Source organism: Oreochromis aureus, linkage group 6 (genome assembly GCF_013358895.1).
Source record: "Oreochromis aureus strain Israel breed Guangdong linkage group 6, ZZ_aureus, whole genome shotgun sequence".
NCBI lineage: Eukaryota > Metazoa > Chordata > Actinopteri > Cichliformes > Cichlidae > Oreochromis > Oreochromis aureus.
The window spans coordinates 22,770,734-22,797,075 of record NC_052947.1 but is presented as its reverse complement, the minus strand read 5'-3'; the positions used below and the strand labels follow the sequence as shown (position 1 = coordinate 22,797,075).

Below are 26,342 nucleotides of genomic sequence, written 5' to 3'. Positions count from 1 at the left end.
GCTTTTTTTAATCTAAAAACAGAGACAAATATTTTATATGACAGTCAGATAAACCTTAAATGCTAACTGGTAAACTACAAACTAATCTGGCTTCTGTACTATGTAAATCCCCAAATAGTCCATTACATTTTAAGCTTTCCTGCCTTACATTTTTTCACTTTCAGCTACAGAAAAATGAATTTTGTGTCCACTGGAAAACCCAAATAACTGTCATATTGGCGGCAGTCTGAAACTCCTGCACACTGTCTCTTTAAACGATGAGACATTCTACAGTTTTGCTCTTATTGATGGAAAGACCACAAGCAACAATGTGTTAGTCTAGCGCTGTTTGCTTTAATTTTGTTTGCATTTGTGACACGCAGCCGTTGAGCATTAGTTCTTGGATGTTTTTATTTGGAGATTCCAGGTTGGTGAAAGTAGGCCGTCTTCTAAACAAAACATATACCTGGGTGTAAAAAAAAATGTATTTTTTTTATATTGTGCTTATTTTTTGTCAGAGATTGTGAATAAAAAAAACACACATTCTGAAAAGGATGAGATGCCCGATAACTACTTCCTTAACCTCTGTGCTGCAGTTACACCTACATCCCAGGTGGCCCATGTATTATTTTCTTGACTAAAATCAGAAGTGGTGAAGGGCCACGGTTAGCAGGATGAAAAAATGTCTGTCTTTGAACGAGGACAAAGCTCTTGTTAGTGGGGAAACATACTTGTTGCTTTGGATCTTTTCATGGTCTTGTAAACAGTAAGAAAAAAAAATGCCTGAACTCAGCGAAAAAAGACTTACAGTATAGGATGCCTGAATGGCTGTTGTGCTGTGACAGTGACTTGAAATACACTGCTGTGTCTGGTGGCCATGAGGTGATAACACAGGAGACGCCACTTCTGCTTTAGTCAGCTCCTGTTTGTTTTTCATGAGCGGTTATCTCCTGTCACAGCCCCTATTTTTCATTAGCCCACAACTACATTCTTGTTGACTCCTAACCTCTTCCCAACCTCAGCCTCAGCCCAGAGCCTGCACGATGCCTCACCCTTACCTTGCCAGAATCAGGGCTCACATAGAGGTCAGAGCTGGACTGGATTGGACAGGATGGCTGTCTGTCAAAGAGGCGGTCCAATACCTCGATCTGCTGTGGTGAGAATAGCTCCCCTCTCATCTGCTTCCTGAGGAAGTCCCGCCCACTGTGGCCGTGTCCATTGGCCAGCGGTGACTCCTGCAAACCTGCACAGAGAGGACAGGAGAAAGGAGAGGGGTTAGACAGGCTGTAAATGTAGAATTTTTAAGAGAGGAATGATAACTGAAAGGGAGAGGAAATGAGCAAGATAAAAGGAAGCTGTTGTGAGTCTGGTTTGTGTTATGGACGGAAAACCCAGACAGACAGCGATAGAGGAATGAAGAGAGTAGTGAAAGCGTGTGTTGACAATATAAATCACTAAGACAGATGTGGAGAAAGAAGTTAGTGGACTCAAATGAACTCCAGTGAACTGATTTAAGACTGAGCGACTTCATAGATTGTGGAGGCTCAGAGAAAATGGTATACAAATGCAATCCATTACCAAGCATACGCTGTCTCTCCCTCTTGATCTCTAAAAAGTACACTCTCTCCTCTCATATATACACACTTGTCCGTCCCCTCTCGTCGTATCACACATACACACACATCCACACAAATATATATTGCCGCGGTATCAGTATTAGACTGTGAGCTCTCGTATCCTGCAGTTATTGCAAGGCTGAGGGACTGAACGAGACAATTATAAGAACTCTGAAGAGTCGCGGCCCACAAATGATTAGAGAAGAGAGAACGAGAGAAAAAGATAAAGAGAAAAAGGGGATGAGGGTGAAAATCCCCACTATAGAGCCAATTCAGCGTTCCAAACCACTCCTGAGAGCCTATTTTAGTCCTGGGGGTCACTGTGTGTTTAGTGTGTGTATGTGCGTGAATGTGTGTCCAGGGTAGTGATATGACAGACAGGTGGAGAGGGGGGAGGGGACTTCAAATATATATATATTTTTTTTTTCCATTTGGACTGAAAATACAGATTCATTTGCACCAGACTAGTTCTAATGATAAAAAAAAACTGAAGAAAGACAGAAAAAACTGTCGGTCTTACCATATTTAACCTCAAGGGATGATTCAAATTCTGTAGTTGTGGATAACTTTTAATACCACTTTTTATAAAGGTTATAGTGTTTGTTAAAATGTAGTATTTCAGATTTAATGACTTCAAAACTACAGAAACAGCTTTTGGGTGTGTTTTGCTAATCTGATTGTATAAGTCAGTGAGAATTTTAAAATACTTATTTCATTTATGAGCCGGAAACATTTTGCCTAATGACTTTGTGGTCTTATTTACTAGTTTTAAAGTTTAAATTGTATTCATTTTGTTAAATAGTTGTTTCCCATTTGAGTAAAATAGATGATAAATCAGAGTATAATTCACTTTGTAATTAACAAGTAACTGAGATTTCAGCTGAGGACTGAGCTGAGACAGTATAGTAGTCTGTAAGAATGACAGGTTTCCCCTTTAACATAGTTTTACTTAATCTTATTCATTCTTTATGTGTTCTAGTCACATTCCTAAAAACATAATCTAAAAAAGGTTTTACAACGTAAGTAAGAATTACTAGTTTAAAGCAAAGATGCGGTGGGTTTTAAGTAAGCAAGTTTAGCTAGATTACGTTGAGGAAAATAAAGTGTTTTGTGAGTACACCTGAGGAGTCAGAATTAATTGATCCTTTGTACAAGATAAGAGGATTATGTAAGTGTACATTTTACATCCACAGTAGCTGAATAAGGAAACTGACAGTTTTTTGGCAAAGTTGTTTGGGTTTGTTTTGGTTTTTTTTCACTTTTTTGTTGTTTTGGTTCATTATTTAAGTGATCTCTGTGCACATCCAAGAGTGACAGGCAGAACTAAGGCTATGTTAAAACATTTGGTAGATTAGTATATGGCACTGTGACGATATACAGGGTTAGCACTTCTCCTCTAAGCAGGAGGTTCTGGGTTTGAAGTTGTTGGTGGGCTGTGGCCTTTCTGTGTGAAGCTTGTGTGATCTTAATGTGGCTGGATGGAATTTTTTCCATAGTCTAAAAAGTTTAAGGTTAAACTGGCTATAGGTGTGAGTGCAAATGCACCAGGATAGACTGAAAACCTTTCCTGGATGGATGGATGGATGGATGGATGGATGGATGGATGGATGGATGGATGGATGGATGGATGGATGGATGGATGGATGGATGGATGGATGGATGGATTACAGTCACAGAGTTGTATAACGGTACCAAAGCTGGTTTGCTTACAGTTTGATGTGTGTTAGCTAAATTTCAAAAGTTGATAAAAAGGATCAGTCTTGGCCATCTTGGCACAACCTGTGGCTTTGGATCCATTCAAAGACTTCTAGCAAACCTTTAAATCTTCAGACTGTATCTAGCTCATACTACAGTGCTGTGACACTCACTAAACCTCGCTCTACATCTTCAGTACACAAAACCCTCTCGCACAAACAGAGGTTTGATCATAATCTCTCTCTCTCACACACACACACACACACACACACACACACACACACACACACACACACACACACACACACACACACACACACACACACACACACACACTCATATACAGATGCTGGGAGTAGTGTGAGTGTATGGTCCAGGTCTCTGGTGACAGACCAATCAGGGTGAGAGATAAAGCCAGTATGATGCTTTAGCCTGGTAACCCAAGGCAACCCATTTAATCCCACCGGCCAGTCCCCATGATGGAATTCAATTGATCAATCATGTAGCTCTGATGGCACCATTTCAGCCAGCTTATTGCTTTCTGCTTTCTCTCTGTTGCACACACAAACTCTCTCATATGCGCGCACACACACACACACACCCACACACAAATGCACCCTGAAAGACTGACCTGTGTCTGTCATGGTGGAGCACCCACAAAGAACCAGTGAAAGACAGAACGGGGGAGATGACAGAACCTGCTGTAATCGAGCAGTAAGAACAAAGCTTTTACTTATGATAATCAATATTGTCCATTCATCTGTATGAACTTGTGTAGAGGTGTGTGTGTGTGTGTGTGTGTGTGTGTGTGTGTGTGTGTGTGTGTGTGTGTGTGTGTGTGTGTGTGTGTGTTTCTTGAGGTGTGCATGCATGGGCCTTGGTATGGATGTGATTGAGGCTGTGACTGTGGGTGGGTGGGTAGCTTGATATCCGGCTGGTCTCATTGTATCCATGGATGGGTAAAGAAACTCATTGCCGTGACGGGTTAAATCCTATTCACTGTTGGATGCGCGTGCGCACACACACACACACAAACACACACACACACACACACACACAGCTGCCTCTATCTCTGTGATTCAGTCTCAGAAGGGAAGCGCTTCTCTTCCCTCTTTTTCAGAGCAGAACAAAACAAACAATGAGCCCTTATTGTTCTCTCCTTTCTGCCTTTTTCCTCTCTCTTCCGCCTTCTCTGTCTCTCTCTCTCTTTCTCCCTCCCTCCTGCCTCTCTTGCTCCCTCTCCATCACCGTCTTCTTCCATAACAGCCGGCTGCTGCCATTTTTCCCAAGAATCCAGAAGCAGTTGAATTATTAAATCCAAATACCCTAAAGAATTAGATGAGTTGTCACATATTTGTCTGTTTCCCTGCATGCCAGTGTGCTCCTTTTTGCTCTTGACACAGATAATCATGCTGATAGCCCAAGTGTCACAAGTCTGACCTCACAGCTCCAGCTCTTCCCTGCATGTGTGTGTGTAATGATTTTTTTTTGTCTGTGAGAGTGTGTATGTGCCTGATCCAAACTCTAGAGATCAAAGTTTTTGTGAGCCGGGAGGAGCTACGCACGAAGGGCGACGATCCCCTCCCTCCACCCTGCATCTCTTGCTCACTCCCAGCATCTTTTATTTGGTAAGCTGCCTCATGTCACAGTGGATGCACAAGGGGGTGAGAGGTCAATCTGGCATTCTGGGTAAATGCCATTGAAACTATTTGTTGTTGGTGCAAGAGAGTATTTTGAAAAATGTGCATGACTTAAAAATGCTGAGAGTGGATTTCCCCTCACAGATTTGAGGAAGAAAAAAACAGCACTCCCTTTAGTGACCGGCCCACCTGTCCTGGACTCATGCATGTTGGATGCTTGCACACACACACACAGCAGCAACAGCAGCAGCTTCAATGTGTAAAGTGAATAGGTTAAGGTACAATAGTCCCCTTTTGGCCCCAGAAGTCAAGTTCTTCCATTCACACTCATTCATCTCCTTTCTGGCCCCAGTCACCCCCAACTTCCCCTCACTTTGGCTGGGGGCACAGGTCACCACAGGGTTTTACCCCCACAAACTCCTCCTACCAACACACAGGAACACATACCTACACAACACAAGCTACTGATCCCTCCTTCCTGTGTTCACATGCACAGCAGCTGTTTGATATGCTCATGACTAACAGAAGTTTCCATTGCACACGTTGACGTCCTTACAAGCACACACAGCAGATATGCTATGCAATGACATGATATAAAAAACAGCAATTTCATCACAACAAACTAAGCATCATTTCACTCATACGGCACACCTTGCAACAGATTAGGATGGCCAGACCAGCTCAGCACCAGAACTACTGATTTATGCTTTACCAGTTTTAAAAGTCAATGGCCTGGAGAACACATTCTAATGTAGATGTGTTTTTAGCAAATCGAGGGGGCAATATTGTTGACCAGATGGCAACAGTTCAATTGAGGAGACAGTGGGGTGCCTCTTGTGAGCCAGAATATCATTTGCTTTATTTATACCTCTGTCTCTGTAGATACATTCCATAATTGAAAACATAATATTTTCCACAACACATGTAATTCCAAGAGGAAACACAATCTGCTGTAGGAATTGAGATGCTGTGGACACCAGGGAGTGTGGAGTTCAACAACATGTAGCAATGAGAGACTAAATAATTGGTGGAGGCACAAAATGAGTCGGTACCAAGTTAAAATTCAACTTCATGGGGGGTGATTGAGTGAGACAGATGCAAAGAATACCACTGACTGATATGAGAATTATGGGAAGAAGAGGTTTACCTACACTAGCAAACAGCTTGTCAGCTACAAAACAATGGATGAAGCACTCCGTATGTTGGTACAGTTTACTGGCCATATTGGCAGAGTAGCAGGCGATGTACTGGGACAGAATATTTTCAGTAACAACTTGTTTTTTGTGGTCAAAAGTATTTTTTGTTCTGTTTATGTGGTCGCTCCACATGCTCCAGTACAAGCTTATGGTTTAAGCACATTGCGAAGCAATTTTTAGCTAGTTATACTGGTTTCTGAGCAGGGTTAGTGGATTTAATCATTAGGAAAAGGTTTAACTTCTCACAGCAGTTTAGGAAAGAGTCAACGGGCGCTGTTAATCCTCTCTGTCACGTAGGAGGCTCACTAAGAGTATGGGCTGCATATGTAATAAAATGCCTGTTTATTAAGCATGCAGACCATGCCGCCTTAGGATCATCAGAGGATTCAGCTAACATTAACCTGCTGTAATAAATGAATTAATAAATAAAAATAAGAACTGCAGTGGGTTTGGCGATTTTTACACAAAAAATCAGGAAAATTGTAACAGATGTAGGAAAATAACACAAAGTAATCTCACGGTCTTATTGTTTTGCAGAATTTCACTTCCAGCCAGTGAACTGACTCAAGGCTCTGCGTCGAAACACATCAGTTCATTGGCTCCAATCCCCCCCCCCCCAAAAAAAAAACCAAAAGCCCACCTCACTAAAAAATAGGCCACAGCACAGTATGGTATCACTATTCTAAATATATCTGAGAGAAACACTGCTTTGCATTCTGAACTACACAAACTGTCACATTGCTGTATGTGCGATATATCCACCTGTACAAAGAGAGACAGACAAAGTCAACGAAAGAGCCTTGGTGATGTCCGGTGTGTCACTGTAGTGTACTGTGGGTTTATGCCTTCCTTCTCCGTGTGTAAGAATGTCTGCAAAGACAGGCATATGGCCGTGACTGCGTCGTGAGAAGCTTGCCTTATTGTTTGCCTGTGTATGTGTTTGTCTGTCCATGTCTGTGCATGCTGTTCCCCCTGTCGCCCCTTGCTGTGTGTGTGTGTCATTATCCAGCGGGGGCTGCTCTAATGGAAGCTGTGATTAGCAATGCTGTTAATTAGACCACAGAGCCAACCGCGCAGACCTCTGGCACAGAAACGCTGCAGATAAAACACACAAGCCAAACGTGACACGGAGAGACATAATGCTCGAATGACGCTTTCTGAATGCTTCAATGAAACGAGAAGTGATACAATGTTTCGATTCGAACTGTGAAATGGAAAGTCCAGCGGCAGTCATAGAAAACCGGCAGACAGACCACACATGTAGCACATGGTGTAGTGTGTCATGCACATAAAGAACAAAGTGAAACAATAATACTGCTAATTAGGCTACAGATAGTTTCCTTCAGCAACAGATCTGACTGCAGAGTTTCTGCTGAAGACAATACAGCACAGAATGGGGTGGATTAATATTTCATATTATTTATGTCAAAGAGGCATGGATGAAATCAGTGAGAGACCAGTTTCACTGTGGCCATTCAGACTTATGATCACTATCACAGGTGAATCTGTTAATCTTTCATTCTTTACTCTGTCAGTGAGCCAAAATGTGGACATGACAATCACTGTGCTTTGTGCAAGTGCTCTGATCTTATTCAAGAGCAGCAACTAAAATCAGAGTTCCGTCAAACTTAGTGTAAAATTTAACCGAATATATCTGAAAAATTTGAATTTGATTTGTTTCTCTTCGGTTCTGTTGCGCAGATATCATGCATGCACATCAAGGTAAGTCAAGGTGTGCATGCGAGATAACTTAATGAATACGAAATGTGGAAAATGTGAGGGAAAATTGCCATTTTACGTTTGTTTCAAGTGTTAATGTGAGAAAAGGCGGTTTGCTCATCGTGTGGGTTCTTTGTCTGCCCCAGTTTTTAAAGTCTAGAGTGTCTCAAGCTTCACCGGGAATTTAAGCCTGTTTTTAGAACACTATGTCACAATTTGCTTTTAAGGATACACCAAATCTTCTACCTCAACCTTAACTTTGTAACGTATTTTGACTTTTTGTGGAGTTGCAACAGAAAGACGGAGGAAAACCCAACCAGCGGATGATCACTGAACAGGATGATAGTGCAATTTGTTGTTATTTTTGAGTGAGCTAAAACCTCATTTATCAATGGACAAACTGTTCACATAGCAAGTCAAACTTTGATCCAGTGCATCAACGATATATGTGTATGTCTCTATGTCTGCGTTGGGTCTAAAGTCTTTGTGCTCTACTGATGGGTAAGTGGGCTGTATCCGAGCATATCAAGGTGCACCTGGGATTCACCTGGAACCTGCTGGAGTGTTCTGAAAATTCATCAGCAGTGGGAAAAAGGATCCCACACTGTATCTGTGTGTGTGTGTGTGTGTGTGTGTGTGTGTGTGTGTGTGTGTGTGTGTGTGTGTGTGTGTGTGTGTGTGTGTGTGTGTGTGTGTGTGTGTGTGTGTCAGGGAGAGAGAGAGCGAAATAGCCCCCAGTGGCATTCTGTCACCCCCTCTCGCTCCGACATCTGGTCCTGTCTCATTTACCGTAGGAGACCGTCTGTGTGATGGCTTTTTAATGCCACTGACACCCCCCCACCCCACACACACACACACACACACACACACACACACACACTCACAATCAGGCAAACACGTGGAGGCATATCAGCGTACACAAATATATACATGCAGTACGTATGAGCGCATACACAAGCTCGCATATACATTAGCATGCAACATTGATCAAGAAGTATATGATCAATAGTGCATGCATAAGCTGGCCTCTCGGGTTGCTATCCCATGAAACACTGTTAGTAAATAAATCTGCGTTCCTCAATGAAGATGTTTTATTCACATCACCCGTTGCTATTGCTCGTGTGTTAGATTCTCGTATGCCTTGTGCATCCACCAGGAGAAATTAGCAAAGTGGAACATATACAAAGCATAACTGTTTGCTCACCTTCATCCCTCTTCCTCTTGCCTACATCAGCAGCTGAGCTGATACCCAGAATGCCGCTGATGGAGTACGAGGAGCCGGCCGAGTCGCTGGTCACTGCTGAGACCTGTGTGGCTGGCACGGACGTTGCTGCAGAGAGATCACATGACAATGCCAACACTTTAAAGGATATACTGAGAAAGCAAAAGAACACCCAAAAAACAGATGACTGAAATGAGGACTTACTTAATCTCAGTGTCGTATTGTAAAATAAAACGGGGAAAACACAACACATTTATTGTGTTATGTGGACACTCGCTCTTGTAAGCTGTCCGATTTTGTTAAAAAGGCATAAGGCCTTAAATGACTCTTTAACCCACTGAAGCTTTTGCTTTCATAAAAATTTTTTAAAGAAGATAAAGCATAAAGAACTGCAAAGTGAGTGTAGCTTGTCCTACTATAAAAAAAAAAGCATTATTTAAAATGTTCATGGTTTTACTTTATGATCAAATCTCAGATATAAAGATAAGAAAAAGAAGACAGCAAAGTGTTTTATGAATTTCTGGCTGTTGCTGAAATATCACAGACTGCATATTTTAATGTACTGTGTCACAAAACTCTATAAACACTCACCAAAATTAATTAAACCACAATATATTTGCATATGTCTTTTGATCTCATTTGAAAGCACCAATATTTATTTGAAAATAAACAGTAAGCTATAGTTTTTGTGCACAAAACTCTTTCTGAGAAATTCTTCTGTGTGTCTGTGTGCGGATGCTTTTCAGGCTTGAAGAACAACAATCAAGTGTCCTTATTCATATATTTGTGGCATAAACCTCAGCATGATTGCCACACAATGTAAATCTTAATTATTCTTCCTTTAAAAAAAAATCAATAAAAGTCCATTTTATCTCTCTAAATTTCACTCGGTCGTATCGGCTAAATTGAAACTAAAGGAAAAGACACAAAAGACCAGCCTCTGTTAGTGTTTTGCTCTTTGTTGTCTCTTCCTTTAATCTTGCCCCTGGAGGAGACAAGTTCTTTGCCGGGTGACACAGCGACATACTTGTCACCGCTTCAGTAACACGCACACACACACACGCATCCTGCAACCTCCTGACACGCAGGCACAGGCTTAAACATACAGTCGCTCACTTCTTGGTCCCTTATCTGTACCCCTGTAAGCGGACGTGGGGCTGAGTGACAGTATGGTATCCCAGGAGGGACAGAAAGGTGTGGAGACAGACATACTAATCCCCTCTCCCAGCAGACCCCCCAAACAGAGAAAGACAAGACTGAAATGGGAATAAAGAAGAAGGAGGGGGGGGAAAAGCAGGTAAACCAGAGGATCAAAGTCCCTTCAAGCCGTTACTCCTTCGCTAACGACAAGGAGAGTATAATGAATGCATATCCCTCCTTTTCCCATCACTTGATTTAGCACTTCAATTATCTGATTTTCCTTTCTCTTTCTTTTCACTCTTTTTTTTATCAGAACGTAACGCTTTTATTCTGCAAATCCAAATGTTCAATTTTCCGCCTGGGAGTGGGACCCATTTATCTGTGTAATCTGTAAGCGTGTGCATGTGTGTCTCACTGCATCTAGGGGGTGTGTGTGTATGTGTGTGTGTGTCGCTTAAATGTGAGTAAAAGGCAGGAGTCAGGGAGCAGTGTGTGTGAAATTAATTTAGATTAATAGACAATGTGCGATTATGAAGATATGAGAGACTGAAACACAATCCACTGCAGGGCAAAGTGAGGAAGAGAGAGAAAGGCTATCGTATCTGTGTGTACGCTGCGATATTCATCGAATAAAAGGAAATAATGTTTCAGCCATAGATGCCACAGATATAGTCTTTCAGTCTCTAACAGGATAATTAACTGTATACTGAGGTTACGGGTCCTTTATTAAAAATATATAATGAGAACCGTCTGATAAGTCCTTTAATATTTGTCAGGTTTTGGATCTCGTCCAGCTGCACTTAACATAATTTTAACTCATGCTAATCGAAACTAAAGCAAAAGTTTACCTGTTGCTAATATACTCAAACTTATTTTCAAACTACTATGTTGCTCAAACAAAACACACCTGAATTAATCTGACAAAGGGGGCAGAAAGCTGTGCATCCTTCCCCACCAATCCCTGCTTGTAGCAATATGGATGAAAAAAAATGTATTTATGAATATGCATAGTGTAAAGTTTGGTGCATAGGTCACAAGAAGCTCATTAACCTAAATAAGTAATAGTGCTGGACTTGTTATAATGTGTTTATCGTTCAATTTTTTGTAATTTGGCGATGTAACTGAGAAACCATAAATGTGATCTTTTCTAGCCCTGAGAGTGTGCCTCACCCGGTGCAACCTCACTTTGAACTTGAATATCATTGTAAATAATCGATTTCCAGTCATAACCTCCAATAATCAAAGATTTAAATGCTTGCCAGTGTTGCTAATCTAGTACCCATTTGAGAAGGAACTGATAAAGAAATGCAAACGTTCTCTAATACTGTGATATTACAATGACTTGAGCATTTTTGTTGACTTATTTATGAAACAGCTATATTTAGGATTATATGGTTTCCCACCATGGATCCCTTTGATTGTTGTTATTAGGAGTATTGTACGTCTTAATAGTTACATTGTACACTACTGCAATAATGTTACCAGTGTGCTTTCGGTTAAAGACGTCATAGCGGATGGGCCAAGAATATGAAAGCTTAAAATGTAACTACCATTTTATATCCAGCCGGTCACCTTTGTTTGATCGTACCCTACCTTACTCGTTCTTCAGTCAGCTCTAGGTTTGCCCAAAAAGGCTAAATTAACCTGACCATCACACAAAACTCTGGTAAAAAAGAAACAAACCCTAAACATACTTCTTAAATGGAAAATGACAATCTAAAGCTGACTGTAAGGATGCAATGTAGATTTTAACTTTGTGGCACATAGCATCGCACACTGTCTTCACACAGGTCCAGAAACTCTAATGTTTTCTTGTTCAGCACAGAGGATCCTCTCCGGAGAGATTTACACAAAAACACTTCTTTTGTTAAAAAAAAAAAAAAAAAAAATTGGCTTTGATGGCTGGAAACAGGATTTTCGAACAGCAACCTACCTAGGTTGTGAGCCGACACTGAGCCCGTTTGACCAGGCTGCTGCTGAACCTTAGTCCGGATGATCCTGCAGGAGGAGAGAGGGGATATTAGTGTGTGTGAAGTGGTTTGTGTGAGTGTGTGTGAGAGAGATCCTGAGTGACAGAGAGAACATGACCATCGTGGGAGCAAAACTGTGTATATGTGTGTGTGCATGTGTGTCTGTGTGTGTGTGTGAAGTGGCTGAGGCAGGCTGACATGGCAGAGGGGCCTCACACTTCCTGCTTGGCTGCTCATGCAAGCCTTTTCTTCCTCTTTCCTTTCCTTTTTCTTCCTTTCCTCCCCTTTTTTCCTCTCCTCTCATTTCCTTTTCTCCCTTTTCCTTTCTTTCCTTTCCTTTTGTGTCTGTTTCTTTCCTTACCCCCATACACCTTCCTTCCCTTTTGTCTGCCTCTTTTGCTCACTCCTTCTCTCTCTTATTTCACCATCCCTCCCTCTCTCTCTCTGCTTCTATGCTCAGGGGAAAGGGTTGTCATTGTACCATCGTGTTGAACCACTGAGCTGCAGCCACTTCATACATATGGAGACTGGGGCCTCTTTACTATTCTCTTTTCCACTCCCAGACTCACACACAAGCACACACACACATAAAACACAGAGTATTATATTGCTCTGAGCTCTACCAATACGCTGTACCTGTTGCTATACGCCCAAACTCAAACAAACATACACAAAGCATGCAGACCGTCGTACCTGTTAATGGAGCTGACGCTGGGAACACTGTCGTTGTCACAAACTCTCTCTGCTAGGAGCCTGTCCCGGATCTCCCAGGCAAACATGGTGGGGTTTTGGCGTTTGTAATCGGCGATTTTGTCGACCACTTTTGGTGTAGCAACCTTTGGTTTGGATCCCCCAATTACCCCGGGGCGGATACTGCCCGTTTCATAGTACCTGCCAATTAAAAGACACTTGCATTGATCATACGGGGAGGAACGAGAGGACAAGTTATTGAAATCATTTGGATTATGAAATCTGCAAATTCTGTTTTTAGTTCTTTTATTTTATTTTTTTTATGCATACAGCTCCTTATTAAAATTTATCAAATCTAAACCTGAAAAAAAAAGGCCGGGTTTAGTTTAGCCACATCTGAAAATATTTCATGATTATAGGCAACTGTGCAAAAATGTTTCCATCTGAATCTGAACGTGCATTTTTTAAAAGCATGAGGTTGGTGCTTTTCTATACTTTCCTCATTTTCTCAAATATACATCAACAGGTGTAGAGTCAGATCTCGAGGCTCTTTACAGCACGAGGACAGTGAATAAACTAACACAGAGTCCAACAGTGTGGCTTTTTTTCTGTGTTTTTAACAGCGAATGGACAACAATGTAGGTCAGTGGCAGAGAGGAAAAGGATACAAATGTGAAGGATTTTTAAAAAATCATTTTCTCATATCGGTGTCCTTATCCTTTAACTCCTCTTCTTTCACCTATTGAAGCTGAAAAGCAGCCCGGTCATTTCTGTGACAGCATCAAAAATGCTAAAATAATTATTCAGAGTTCTGTTTCACTACTAAATCGAGCAGAAGGGGAATCTGGACTCCAAACAACCCAGATATAACATAAAGCAGCTTTCTGCTTTACTGCCCCTTTACTTCACCTCTCTTGGTGGTGGTTTGAACATTCCTCCACTTGGAGTCAGCTATTTTCCCTTCAAGCTCTCCAACAGAGGAATGACCTTCCCTCCTGTGGTCAGGACTTATTTCCGGATTACACACCAAACATCGTACATGCTCCTCCTGTCTAAGGTCTTTTTTCCACCCACAATAGACAGCTACTCTTTCCCCCGAGTCTGTCATGTTGCCATGTCGATTAAAATAGTTTTTGTGGCCTGTAAATCTTCTTACTGTCCAAATTTTTGATCACTTGTGATTCTTGTCCTAATTTGCTTAATTTGAGCTATGAAATGGGTGTGATTATTTGCTAATCCTCAATCAGCTGCATCTTTTTTTTATTTAATTTGAATTTAAAACAGAATTTTTTATTTGGGTATTTCTGACAATTGAAGCTCCGTGTTGGTTTGGGCTGATCTTTTGAATGTGGTGAGGAATCACATCGCATAAAACAGGGAAGATCTCAAAAACAGCTTCAGTGCTCATGCACTGCATGGACTTATGAATATTGCATTGCTCAGATTGCAATGAATGTTTGGCCCAAAGGTGGCTCATATCTGCCCACATGTGAATTCAGTCACAGTTCTCCTTAGAATGAGCCAGATGCCAGTTGTGTCATAACTTTTGGGATATTTTTGGCCACATGATACTTTCCAGGGATGTACCTACCCAGCAGCTGTGGAAAGTACCCCAGATGAGGTCCAAATGTGTCTGTCATATAGGCTTAAAATCCTCTTTAACCAAAAAGGATCTGTATTAAATCAAAATATTGCAGTGGAAATATTTCCTCTTGAAAGCACCTTGAAGATTTAATGACTGCACTGTGTATTTATAATCTGTGTCTAATGCCTGGATAGTTTGTATCAAAGACTTTCTATTTATTCAGCAGAGAAAACGGTCACACCGGTCAGACATGCTAGTCAAATATACTGCAAATTCTAGATACACATCTTTCTGTATATTTGATCCTTTTTTTTAGTTTTCTTTATTTCTGTTTTATTTTGTATCTTTGACTGATTTCCTCAGCTCCTTCTCGCAAGCAGAGACTCAGCTCTCGCTGGGATACACCTTGTTAAATCAAGGCGCGCTAAAACCCTCACTGCCAGTTACATAATGTTGCCGATTTCGCTGCAGATGTCAGAGTCAGCTGAAAGGCTAAATGCAATAAGCTCAAACACCTGTCACGCAACATTTTTAGGGCCTGACTCGTCCCACGATCGGCTTCTGTTCTCTTAAGCAATTTCACGTTATTACGCAGAGGCAGGAAGAGGATGGCACTGACACACACACACGTGCACACGGGGCGCACTCACACAACCGTTTCATGTCCACCATGGCTATTTCATGAATGTATTTGCATGCAGAAGGGGCATGGGGGGACAGGGGGTGGGAGGACAGCAAATGCGCTACACAGCTTGCAGAAAAAAGGGGGGATGCTGTGTGTGGATGCAAGCTGTCAGTCAGTCTTAAACCTGCTGCTGCTCTTCTCTCTCACTCTCTCTCTCCACTGTACGGTAGAGTAATCCTTTCCGTGAAGATGCGAGTTCCTGTAAATGTGCACTTCCTTGTCTTTCTTTCTGTGTGTGTGTGTGTGTGTGTGTGTGTGTGTGTGTGTGTGTGTGTGTGTGTGTGTGTGTGTGTGTGTGTGTGTGTGTGTGTGTGTGTGTGGTGTGTGTGTCTGTGTGTGTGTGTGAGGGCGCGCACGTGTGTGTGTTCCGCATTTTTGACTATTCACAGCTGGAGTATAAACACAGCTAAAGGAAAAACAATCTATTTTCAAATGGAAAACTATTTAAATTATTCACAGCTGAATCATTGGTGAATAAACGAGCGTAGTTATTGATATCTGCACAACGATGAGCCAATACACACACACACAAACACACACAAACACACACACAGGGTGGTAGAGTTGGTGTTTTTGTTCTGCTGGCACCAGAGAGAGAGAGAGGAGAGGATAAAACAACCCTCCCTCCCTCCTTCCATCCCTCGATCCCCTCCCCTCCTCCCCCCTCACGGTAACGCTTCAGTGAGTTGAACGGCCAGGAAAGGGGAGAGAGAGAGAGAAAGAGAGAGATAGAGAGAGAACGACGGAAAGAGTGAGACGGAGAAAGAGAGGCATGGGAGAACAATGAGCAACACATTTTTTGATATAGCTGAGGGTCGCTGTAGCTAATCCTTCCCCTCCGTCCTCACAAATGGTCTCTCTGTCTCTCATTCGTTTTTCTTTTTCCTGCACTCGTCTTCTTTAACACGCCTTTTCCCTTTTGATTGTGTCCCTTGTTCATGTCTTTCTCCCATTCTCCATCTCCCTCTGTCTTTTTTTTTCTTTTTTTTGGTGCAGAAATATGGTGCCACTTTCATTTTGATGCTAATTCCAAAAAGTGATGAATCTTTTCCCTTTTGTCCCCCTTTCTTCTCTGAGGGACGAAACGAACAGGGATTTACTCTTGAATTTAGCTTTGAAAAGGCAGAGAGAGAGACAGAAAGAGAGAGAAAAGGGGGAGGGAAGAGAGACACAGAAATATAGAGGGGGGTTGGACAAAAAAAATACAGGATATAAGGAGAGGGGAGAGGAAGGTGAAAAGCAAGAAAAGAGCAGAGAATAGAGTGAGAGAAGTAAGAGGCAGAGCAAAAATGGAGGCACTTTGGAAAACGCAGCTCGCGCATGTGAAGGAACTGAAGAACACAGCAGAACTGACACTAAAGGAGTCAGTATGACCTTACAGGAGCTTCAGTTTGACACACACTGAACCAGCCTGTGTGTGTTCTTTTCACCTGATGATAGAAACTAACCAGAAAAACAAAAATAAATCCAACAAGTAAAGGTGAAGATACTTGGTCTTCCACTGCATACTTTAAAGATTAACTTATTGTGAAAAGGGATCCTTTAAAGTACTGAATGAGGAGGTTGATGTGTGTCCTCACCCCAGAACACACACGAGTGTAGGTGCTTGTCGTCTTCTTACCTGCCCAGTATCTTGCTGACACATCCATGGCTGACTCGTAGCTGGCGTGAGATGTCGCACGGCCGAACCCCCTGATGGGCAAGTTCTACTATTCGCTGGCGAACTACATCTGGGAGGGGTCTGCCATTTACAAACACACCTCCAAGCTGGTTCACGCCACCATGTCCTAGAAGAGAATGAGAATTTGAGATGGGCAAGAAGCCAATGAGGAACAACAGAAAGAAATGCATAAAAAATTGCACTGAAATCAAAGCTAATCTTGAAATCTAACTCGATGTGCAACAAAAAAGGACTCGGTGGAAATTAATTACAAAATCCTCTAATTTCCTCTGATTATATTCTTGATACATGACAGACAGTTGGATAGGCAAGAGTCAAAGATCTTGGATGTAACTTTTTCAACACAATCAAACATACAAATTGATCCATTATCCTTATACTCACATATCAAAGACTGATCAAGACTTGGTTCAAGTTTAAGGTCAAAACAATATCAGACAGAAGAACTCAAAAACTTAGCAGCTTCACTGTATAAAGTAGCAGCAAAAACCAGCTTGTTTAAGGGCATTTCAGACAATCTTTACACCTCACATGAGCACTAGGGTAGTCTAGTCTGCAGCACAGCAGTTAGAGTCTACTTCCTCTATTTTGGTAAAAGGTCAATTGATTGGTTCATATATAGTGCTCAATGAGCTTTATTTTAATACTATCACTTCTCATTCAGTAAATTGATGCTGGGTCTGTGCCATTAACAGCTTCTTTCTGTACATTTACATTTGTTTGCCTGAGAAATAGTTTCTTCAGCAACACTTTCTAGGCTACAGTCCCACAGCTGTTGGCCCTTGGCTTAGCTGGAGTTAATTTACTATCTCAAATACATCTGTTTTCTCTCCTGCCTGTGATTTATCCTGCTCAGCATAATAATACTATTCCAAAGTGCAAACTTTGCCCAATTTCACCAGGGGCAGGCTAAGCAAAGATTTTGAGTAAATGAAGGGATTTTAATTAATTATTGACCAAGGCCTTGCCTTGGCCCCTTAGCGAAAGACACCGCTAATATTCCCTCTGAGGGATGAAGGGATGAAAGTATAAGGAAATGAATGAAAGACAGCAAAAACAGAATAGAAGAAAAGACGAGCTGAACCTTTGCATAATTGAATAAACTTCTTCTGTAGCCATAAGTCACAGAAAGTCACAGCTGTCTATTAGAAAGTTGCATAAACAGATTTAAACAGCAGCCACAACCAACAAGGGCAAAACTGCAAAGGAGAGTAATTTATATATACACGTGATCTGTGTCCATCTAGTTTCTTTCAGCTTTCCTATAGTAGAACGTATCCAAGCTTCTACTGACTGGATATACATTCTGAGCAGGTCAGCAGCATATCACAGAAGATGCACTTAAACAGACTACAACATTTATACATTTGTAAAGACCACGCTGTGAGACCCACATGAGCCGGGCCAGGTCAGAATCCAGGAATTTGAGGTGAATGATTTAACCACAGCATCCACCAACAGAAATGCTGCATGTGAGCAGAAAACAGTAAGAAAGAGCAGGACTGGTTCCCCAATCTTTTTAAACATATATATACTGTATGTGTATATGTTTCCCTCCAAAGGCGAAGTTTATATGAAATAGAATTTTTTTTTTCAACCATTTAATCCACTGGCTTTTGTATTACCATAGTGATTACGTCTTTAGGGGAAACACACACAGAGACACACACTCTCCCACACACACTAATCCTAGCTGTGGGGGTAATAGATTTTAAACACATTACCCCAGCAGGGATACCCCCTAAAACACCATGCTGTCCCCTGAACCTGTCCCGCTGTCCTCAACTTCTCCCCATCAGCATAAAATAAAGAAGCACACACACACACACACACTTTCACAGCTTTCTCCAGCATAAATATAAATAGGTCAATACAGGGGAGATAAATACAAAAATGTGAAGAGTGGAGAGTCTCATTCTGTGAAATCAAACAAAGCTATTTCCAAATGGCTAATGTGGACGCGACTCGCTTCCTTACTGCTTTATTTTTTTTTTCAGATAGAAGAAGTCTCATTATGCAGACGCCTGCTGCAGAGCACAATTTGAAAAGCAATCGCTCTTTATGAAAGACAGGAAAACGCAGGCAGAGTAATATGACCCTGTGAGCTGGGCTCAGCCACAGCTCAGAGACAAGCAGCATGAACTTTACCATCAGCTGTGTTTAATCCATTTGTTATTTACTTTTAAACCTGTTCAATCAAAGAAGTCATTCACCAAATTAGCGCTTATGTATTGTCATTTTTCATATTTCTGCTCTACACGTTTAGTGGATTCATCGAGGGAAGTACTGCAAAGCTTCTGAAGACTGTTTGCTTGGTATAGCATCAGATGTGTTATTATCCTGGGTTTGGATGTCCTAAATTTATAACAACCTGAAAGCACAGACATCAAAAGACTTCACACAGATTTGAATGATGTACTGTAGACACTACTGAGTCACACTTCATCAAAACGTCAGAGCTTTTGGGAAATTTAATGTAGAACAGAGGCTAAAAGTCCCTGTCTGCTCTAACTCTATGAATAAGAAATGTTAAATCTCAAACCCCTTTTTATTAACTTAACAGTGGATTTGAAAATCATTCAGTGCTGAGGTACCATGTTTTTTTATGTTCTGTATGCAAAAGGTTTCTTCGTGCTTTAATTGTATTTCAGATGGCTAATTATACAGTACTGTTACGTTGAGATATAGCAGTGGCTGAATGAAGAGGACCGTTCATCTGAAATAAGAAACGTGTTTTATCCTCGTGATAAGCTCTTCATGAGTTGGACAGAGCCTAGCCCTCCGATGTTCTTGATGTCTATTACCTATTTTATTTTCCAAAATAAGAATTTGTACCTCACAACTGTTCAGTGTGCTCTGTTTGATTTCCCATTAAGGAAATTTCTGGCTTTCAAAGGCTTTTTTCATATTAAAGGGTACTGTGAACTCATTGCTTTTGAAAGCATACACAGTAACAAGTCAAATGGAACTAGTTTTATTTAAAACATCCAAAATCACAATTTACAAATTTGCTCCGGTGGGCTACATAACTTGCACAACATCATAGCCCCCTTTATCACCCTTAATTCTTCCAGTAAACTTCCCGACCATACTTTTTGTAAAACATGTGAACAGATTTGATGTATTTATCAGAAAATTCATAATCAGAATTTAAGTAGAAGACATGAGCCTGCTCATAGTCATTCATAGGCAGTCAGTTGACCCTCCTGGAGCCTACAGGGCACCCCTGACCCTACTGTTTTTGTAATAAGGGAGCGATTTGTTGATCTACTGTGGTGGATTCATCAGACTTTACTGGAAATACACACTGCCCAGTCCTGTACAGCATTTGCAGAGAGATCTCACACATGTACAGTTTCAGATCTTCCTCAAAGCATGAAAGCGTCAGCTGACCTCCACTGGAGAAAGTCAGCTCTATGACTCTTTCTTATATTCTGTGAATTCCTTATAAGGTTGTCTAAATGTGTAAATGCATTTCTCCTCCTCCTCTCTTTATTATTATTTCCTATAACCTCTCAAGGAATAAAAGAACGTTTTTTTCTAGGATGGTTTATAGAAGCCTACTGCGCTACTTCCTCCTGACCAAAGGTATCTGCAGAGAAGACTCTCCCTCGCTCTCGCTCTCCCTCCCTCCCTCTTCCTCAGATAAGAGTAAATGAAATGGTTCCTTTCACCCTTCCTATCTGGGCCAGGGCATGAAATACGCCTTGCTTTGTAAAGAGATGGAGAGGAATGACTTGTGACCTACAAAAACCTCCCGATAACTATTTATTCACTTATCTGTGTATTTACTGTTGGCATTAGGCGTTCAGACTCTCACCATTCTTGGGGTAGGCTGTGTGGATTATGTGTTTGAAATTTATTTTTCTAAGCCCATAAATACTGATAGGGAGAAACGCAAATCTATAAAAGCATTTGTTTATCGGCCTCTGTAGCGTAATTCTCTGAATACGCTGTACAAGTTCTCATTTCAGAGGGTTATATGCCATGTTTAGGCATTAGGCTGGAGAGGCGAATGGTGCTGGCCCAGAGCAAGGCTGAGCAAGAGAACTCAGACGTTTCTCCTAATTTTAGAAGAAATGATTTCCTTTCTTGTCCTTAAAAATAATTACAGAAGAAACCCGGGCTGATGTTCCCACAGCTGGGTGGGTTTACTGACAGATGCCAGTAATTCATCCCTCTGACCAAGCAAATTAACCACTTGCTCACAGAAATTCAATCAGCAGCTCAGGAGACTTTGTTGCAGAATGAAGATTTTGCCAAATTACTAGCCTTGGCTTTTAAATGTCTTTCTACTGAACCTCTGAAGTCTCCAGAGGTGGTGGTAGTGGGGGGGTGTTGGCAGAGACAGCAGCTTCATTTTCACCCTGCTGAATCAGAGAGGGACAGAGACTGCCAGGGGACCAGTGGTCATTATGCATCCCTCTTGTATTTTATTTATTTACCCTTTATAGGAGCTGCCTTAAGAACCCAGCGCCACCTTAAATGTTTGATTGATTCACTGTTTCCGGGAGGGGGAAAATACAGAGATAAAGCAGAATATATTCGCGCTCCCCCATCCAGAAAATAAGGTCCATTAGGCTCTCTGTCTCTCTCTTCCAGCCACATTCCTCAGTGTCTCTCTCACTCTCTCTCTTTCCCTCTTTCCACATAGCTCTCTCTCACTCATCTCTCATCTGGGCCGTCACGGCCTGACGACTCAAAAATAAAGCAAAAGAGAAATCGCGACAAAACGCCACCGGTCCCCTCTCTCTTTTCTCCGCTCTCTGTCTTAGAGGGGGGAGAAAGGAAGAAAAAAAACAACTAGAAATTACTTTTGGCCGAAAACCTGTTTGGAAAGTTGCCGGCGAGAATACAGATGAAGCAAATTTCCTTGAGCAAACAGTGGATAGATCGGTGAGATGTGCCAGGCGGGCGTTTTGGACGTATAGTGCTATTTTGTATTTTCTTTACGTGAACAGAGGGATAATTAATATTTGGTGGAAGAGTCGAGGCTCAAAGAAAGTCAAAGAGGAAAAAGTCCCCCTAAATTAAATAATTTAAAGTAAACTTCATATTTCCAGCGGACACTGATTATGATGATGGCGTCTGAGTCGATCTGTTGGATTAAGATTAATCCATTTTTTCCACATTTCTTTGATATTGTTCCGGCTCAGTGTAGCTCTGCATTAGAAAGTCAGATCTATATTTTCTTTACGCTATAACTCGCGAGTCTAGGCCACGGCCTCACCTACTTAATATTCAACATGCCTCTATTACCATTACAATGCGTGATTATGAAATTCAACTCATTACCATCACAATTACCTGGTATAGATATTTTAAATATCCCTATTTTATGGTGTTGCTCGTGGTAGAAATAACTCTTTAAAGTTAGTGAGTGCTCAGGCTTGTTATGAGCCACATATGTGGGCTATTCACGTTTCAGTCATCGCTATAAACGACTGTAAGGCAAATGATTGTAGGGAATGAGATTTAAAACAAAAATAAAAGCAAGAAAATTAATATTAATTCTAAGTGTTAGACGTGGAGGTGAAAAAACTCAGATTTTTGTCAAATAAAATATTTGGGAAAGGCTTTTGGGACGAACACGCACTTGTTACGCCCTCACAATAACACATAAAACTTTAGGATCGTGTGTTATTACCTCTGCTTTAAATTAAAAAGTCTGTGGCCCATGTGCTTCACAGACTTCCTGATGAGGTGAAGTACACCAACACACCAGTTGGCACGCACACACGCGCACACCCACACTGGCACGGAGCGCACATCCAAACTCTCCCGACAACATTTCCACGCGTCACAGTCGATTCCTCCCGACCTCTCTCTCTCTCTACCTTTGACATTTTTAGGTGTAATCGTTTTAAAGCGTCTCCGCGCTTTGACATATATAACTTTAGCCCCGCCGCTGCCATCAGCACCGCGGATCATTGGCTTTGCTGAAACGGCAGGGAAGAGGAAACGTGATTCGTTCTAGTTTTTGGATACGTGTGTGCAGCACTTTTTTTTCTCCTTCTTCTTCTTCTTTTCTTTTCTTTTTTTTAAATCCCACAGAGCAACACACCGTGGGAAACTATGTCAGTCACATAACACGGATTCTCTCCGGGACTAAAGTGCAATATAACGTATAACGCATAATCTATTAGCCACACGCTGAAACGCTTGTAGGACGCTTTATTTGACTTTTGAGTGTAAAGAGAAAACACAACATGCACTGCCACCGTGCAGCCTGCTGATTTAGGGGGTGAAATTTTTTATGTAAATTTGCAAACAAAACGAATTTAACAGTTTAAACGTCTTTTTGAGCATCAGCATTCAGCCTTTACTGCCTAACACCCTAAATAAAAACACTGCAGTAGTTTCAGTGCACACTGTAATAAACTGGACATTTTGCTTATAATTACAGCAGAGGTTTTGTGCTTAAATTCAGAATGATTAATATTAGCAGAAGACTTTCTTCTTTTTTTGTTTTTATCACTGTTTGACTCTTTCTTCATAAATACGCAGAGGTGCCCTGCAGCACATTTTTGGAGAGGGGAAAGTGAACCGAAAAAACAAAGCAGCAAAGCAGGGTCCGCCATGTCACGACTGAGTGACCAAAAGTTGATCCCCTCCTTCTGCACAGCCTTCCCCTGCATATATATATATATATATATATATATATATATATATATATATATATATATATATATATATATATGTGTATATACAGCTGCCCTGCTGAAGTGTCCTCAAGCAAGACACTGAGCTACATAAAACTGTGTCCTGCTGTGTGGTAAAAACGGGGGCTTATTTTTGTAGATATTCGCATAAAATCTCAAAATCTCCCGGATCCGTGTGTGTGTGTGTGTGTGAAGTGCAGTCTAACCTGGTTATGTGCAGAAACACTGCGGTTACTGTTTGTGGATCAGGTTCAGCTTTTAGTCATGCTTTGTTACCCCACTCTCTCTCTCTCTCTCTCTCTCTCTCTCTCTCTCTCTCTCTCTCTCTCTCTCACTCTCTCTCATTCTCTCTTTCCCTCTCCCCGACCCTCTCTGACCCCTGAACTTCTTCGCTTCAAAAGAGGGAAACACAGCAAACCATCTCCCACAAAACATCAAATCCGACACAATGTGCGCAACCTGCATTTCATCACACGATTCCCAAATCCCTTCAGCTCCTCATTCTACCCAAAACTCATGTCGATTTACACTTACTTGACATTTTAATATGCACATTTATGAAAAATGATACAGATTTAAATTGTAAGAAACAATTGGTAAGGTAAGTAATACAAAAAATAAAAATGTATAATTTCATAAGATATAAGATTTGTAAATGTTTTCTGTCCATATTTAAACACTGAGAAAATTTCCACATCAGTCACTTATAATTGATTTTTTTTTTTATAATAATAAGAAAGAATAACAAGCAGCCTAAAGATACGCGTGCGCAACAAATTTGTAAAGTATTCAAACAATCCAATATTAAACACTTTCTGTATTTCGAAAAAAAATCCCTAAAATGTTTGTTTTGTTTTGTTTTTTGATTTCTCCGAAATCGGGAGCTCATATTTAAATAAAACAAAACATAACAAAAAAAAAAAAACACGTTTTCATATGTTTTTGTATATATTCTTACAAATAAATCGACATTTCAGTTCTTCAAATTATGATTTTTTATTTATTTATTTATTTTACTCTTTGCTGTTATTATTGCACATGCACGCAGAGCTGTCGGTCTGGGGGACAGTTCAGTTCAGGGCAGATGCAGATGAAGGAAATTATAAACGCATACACTTACTATGCATTGCCGCAAACGGGTCGTGCTTACAGTGAATCTCCATCGGAAAGATGGGGCTGGAGGGCCCCAGCGAGCTACTACGAGTCTTGAAAAAAAAAATGCCACCGGACTCCTCGCTTCAGTCGGCCAATATTACTGAAAGACCGTGACCTCCAATGAATGAAAAGCGCCTGTTTCCCTTTAAAAGAGGGAACTTTTTTCTTCTTCTTGATTAAAAAATAAAATACGATGCTGGCAAGGCGACACTTTGTGATGAACTAGTACAAAGATATTAAAACATCGAAAATGGAGGATTTGCAGGTGGATGTGGAAGAAAGAACCGGCCTCAAAAATATGAATCAAAGATGGGCCCCCTCATCATGGGGATGGGACACAACAGCGGGTCTATTCTGGCGTCTCCTAAACCAGAGGAGGGAGACGACGGCGTAAGCTTTCATTCCTTCAGCTTCTCATTATCACCAAGTTGCACCAGTCCCAGGACGTAAAAAATGGAGGTAATGTTAAAAGTTTTGCCAAAAAATAAAAAATAAATACGCAAAATAAACAAAGTAGCCTTCCTTCCTTTCTCTCCTTCTCGGTCCGCTGGCCGTGACCCCTGAACTGAGACTAACCCGGCGGAGGCTGAACTTTCTCCTCTCAGTCTGTTCAGAAATATTTACAAAGACAAACATTAAAAGGAGCTTTTAAAAGACAAAAATATTCGTTACAGATCCACTCGCGGCTGTATTTTGTCCCAAGTTCTTTTTTGCACATTGCTTCTTGCGATAAATCGTCCTCGGTTGCTTCTACGTGAAAACTCGGTTATCTCCCATCAACATAAAAAACCACAAAAGACAGCGGATAAGTGCTCACATCTTGAAGGTTCACATCCCCCCAAAAAGAAAAGGAAAATACAGAAAAAGTGCAGAGGAGGGGGGGTGTGGGGGGGGGGGACGCGCTCTCCCTCTTTCTCAACAGAAGGTACTGAAGATGACTTGATATCTGTTGCCTTGTTTGAAGGAACGAAAGGCAGCTCTCAGCTCTCGGTCACTCTTTCTCCTTCCTCCTCCTTGCTGACCAGGAACCCTGCACAAACGAAGATGCGGGCTTGTGTGTGAGTTTGGATTTCTTTCGCGTCGGAGAAGAAAAACAGTTCTCTCCGAAATTTAAAAAAAAAAAGATATACTTTTCTCCGCGCTCAGAGCACGCAAAACGCCACAGACTGCGTTTCAAGTCTGTACATAAACGGTCTTCTTTAACTATACAATAGAAAGCTGCCTGCGCCCAGCATCCGCGGTGGCGCACGGCGAGTTTCAGGACCTGGTCTCGTGCGGACAGCGCCCGCGCTCCCAACCCCCTAGAACCCTAACCTACACGCGCCGGCCAGCTGCCCGTCACTCACAGGGAATCTGGCCAATCACAGCGTGAGCGCGAGTCACACGTCACCGCCAGCCCCAGATAGAATCGGGTGGGGGAGGATGGCGATTGGCTCGAGCGAATCCCGTAGGCCAATGACGCCCCGCAGATTTACGCGTCAGCCAATGGGGAGGCTCAGCGAAGGGACGCCCGGCTCGGGGAGTAGATGATCATATGTTTAATTTCAATTAACGAAGTAAAAAAAACTAATGCCTTTATACCCATTTGCGCTCAATTTATTCATGTCAATATTAAATGGCTAATTAATTGAGTATTACTAAAAATGAGGCTTAGTTGCAGCAGGCTTTTATAAATGAAGGGATGCTGAAGAACTTAAATAGCAAGTG

General features: G+C 41.5%; 1 protein-coding gene across 2 annotated transcripts in view; it reads right to left on the bottom strand.

Annotated features, from left to right (window-relative positions):
- Positions 1-26,342, bottom strand: part of pax5 (paired box 5) — a 56,665-nt gene that overhangs the window by 24,899 nt on the left and 5,424 nt on the right. Inside the window, exons 2-6 of one of the 2 annotated variants that reach the window (XM_039614039.1) lie at positions 16,759-16,924; positions 12,871-13,068; positions 12,141-12,205; positions 9,050-9,175; positions 1,038-1,222 (exon numbers count right to left, since the gene is read on the bottom strand). In XM_039614039.1, coding sequence (XP_039469973.1) covers positions 1,038-1,222; positions 9,050-9,175; positions 12,141-12,205; positions 12,871-13,068; positions 16,759-16,924 — 740 coding nt within the window. The remainder of the gene's footprint in view (positions 1-1,037; positions 1,223-9,049; positions 9,176-12,140; positions 12,206-12,870; positions 13,069-16,758; positions 16,925-26,342) is intronic. The other variant, XM_039614040.1, reaches the window with a different exon arrangement.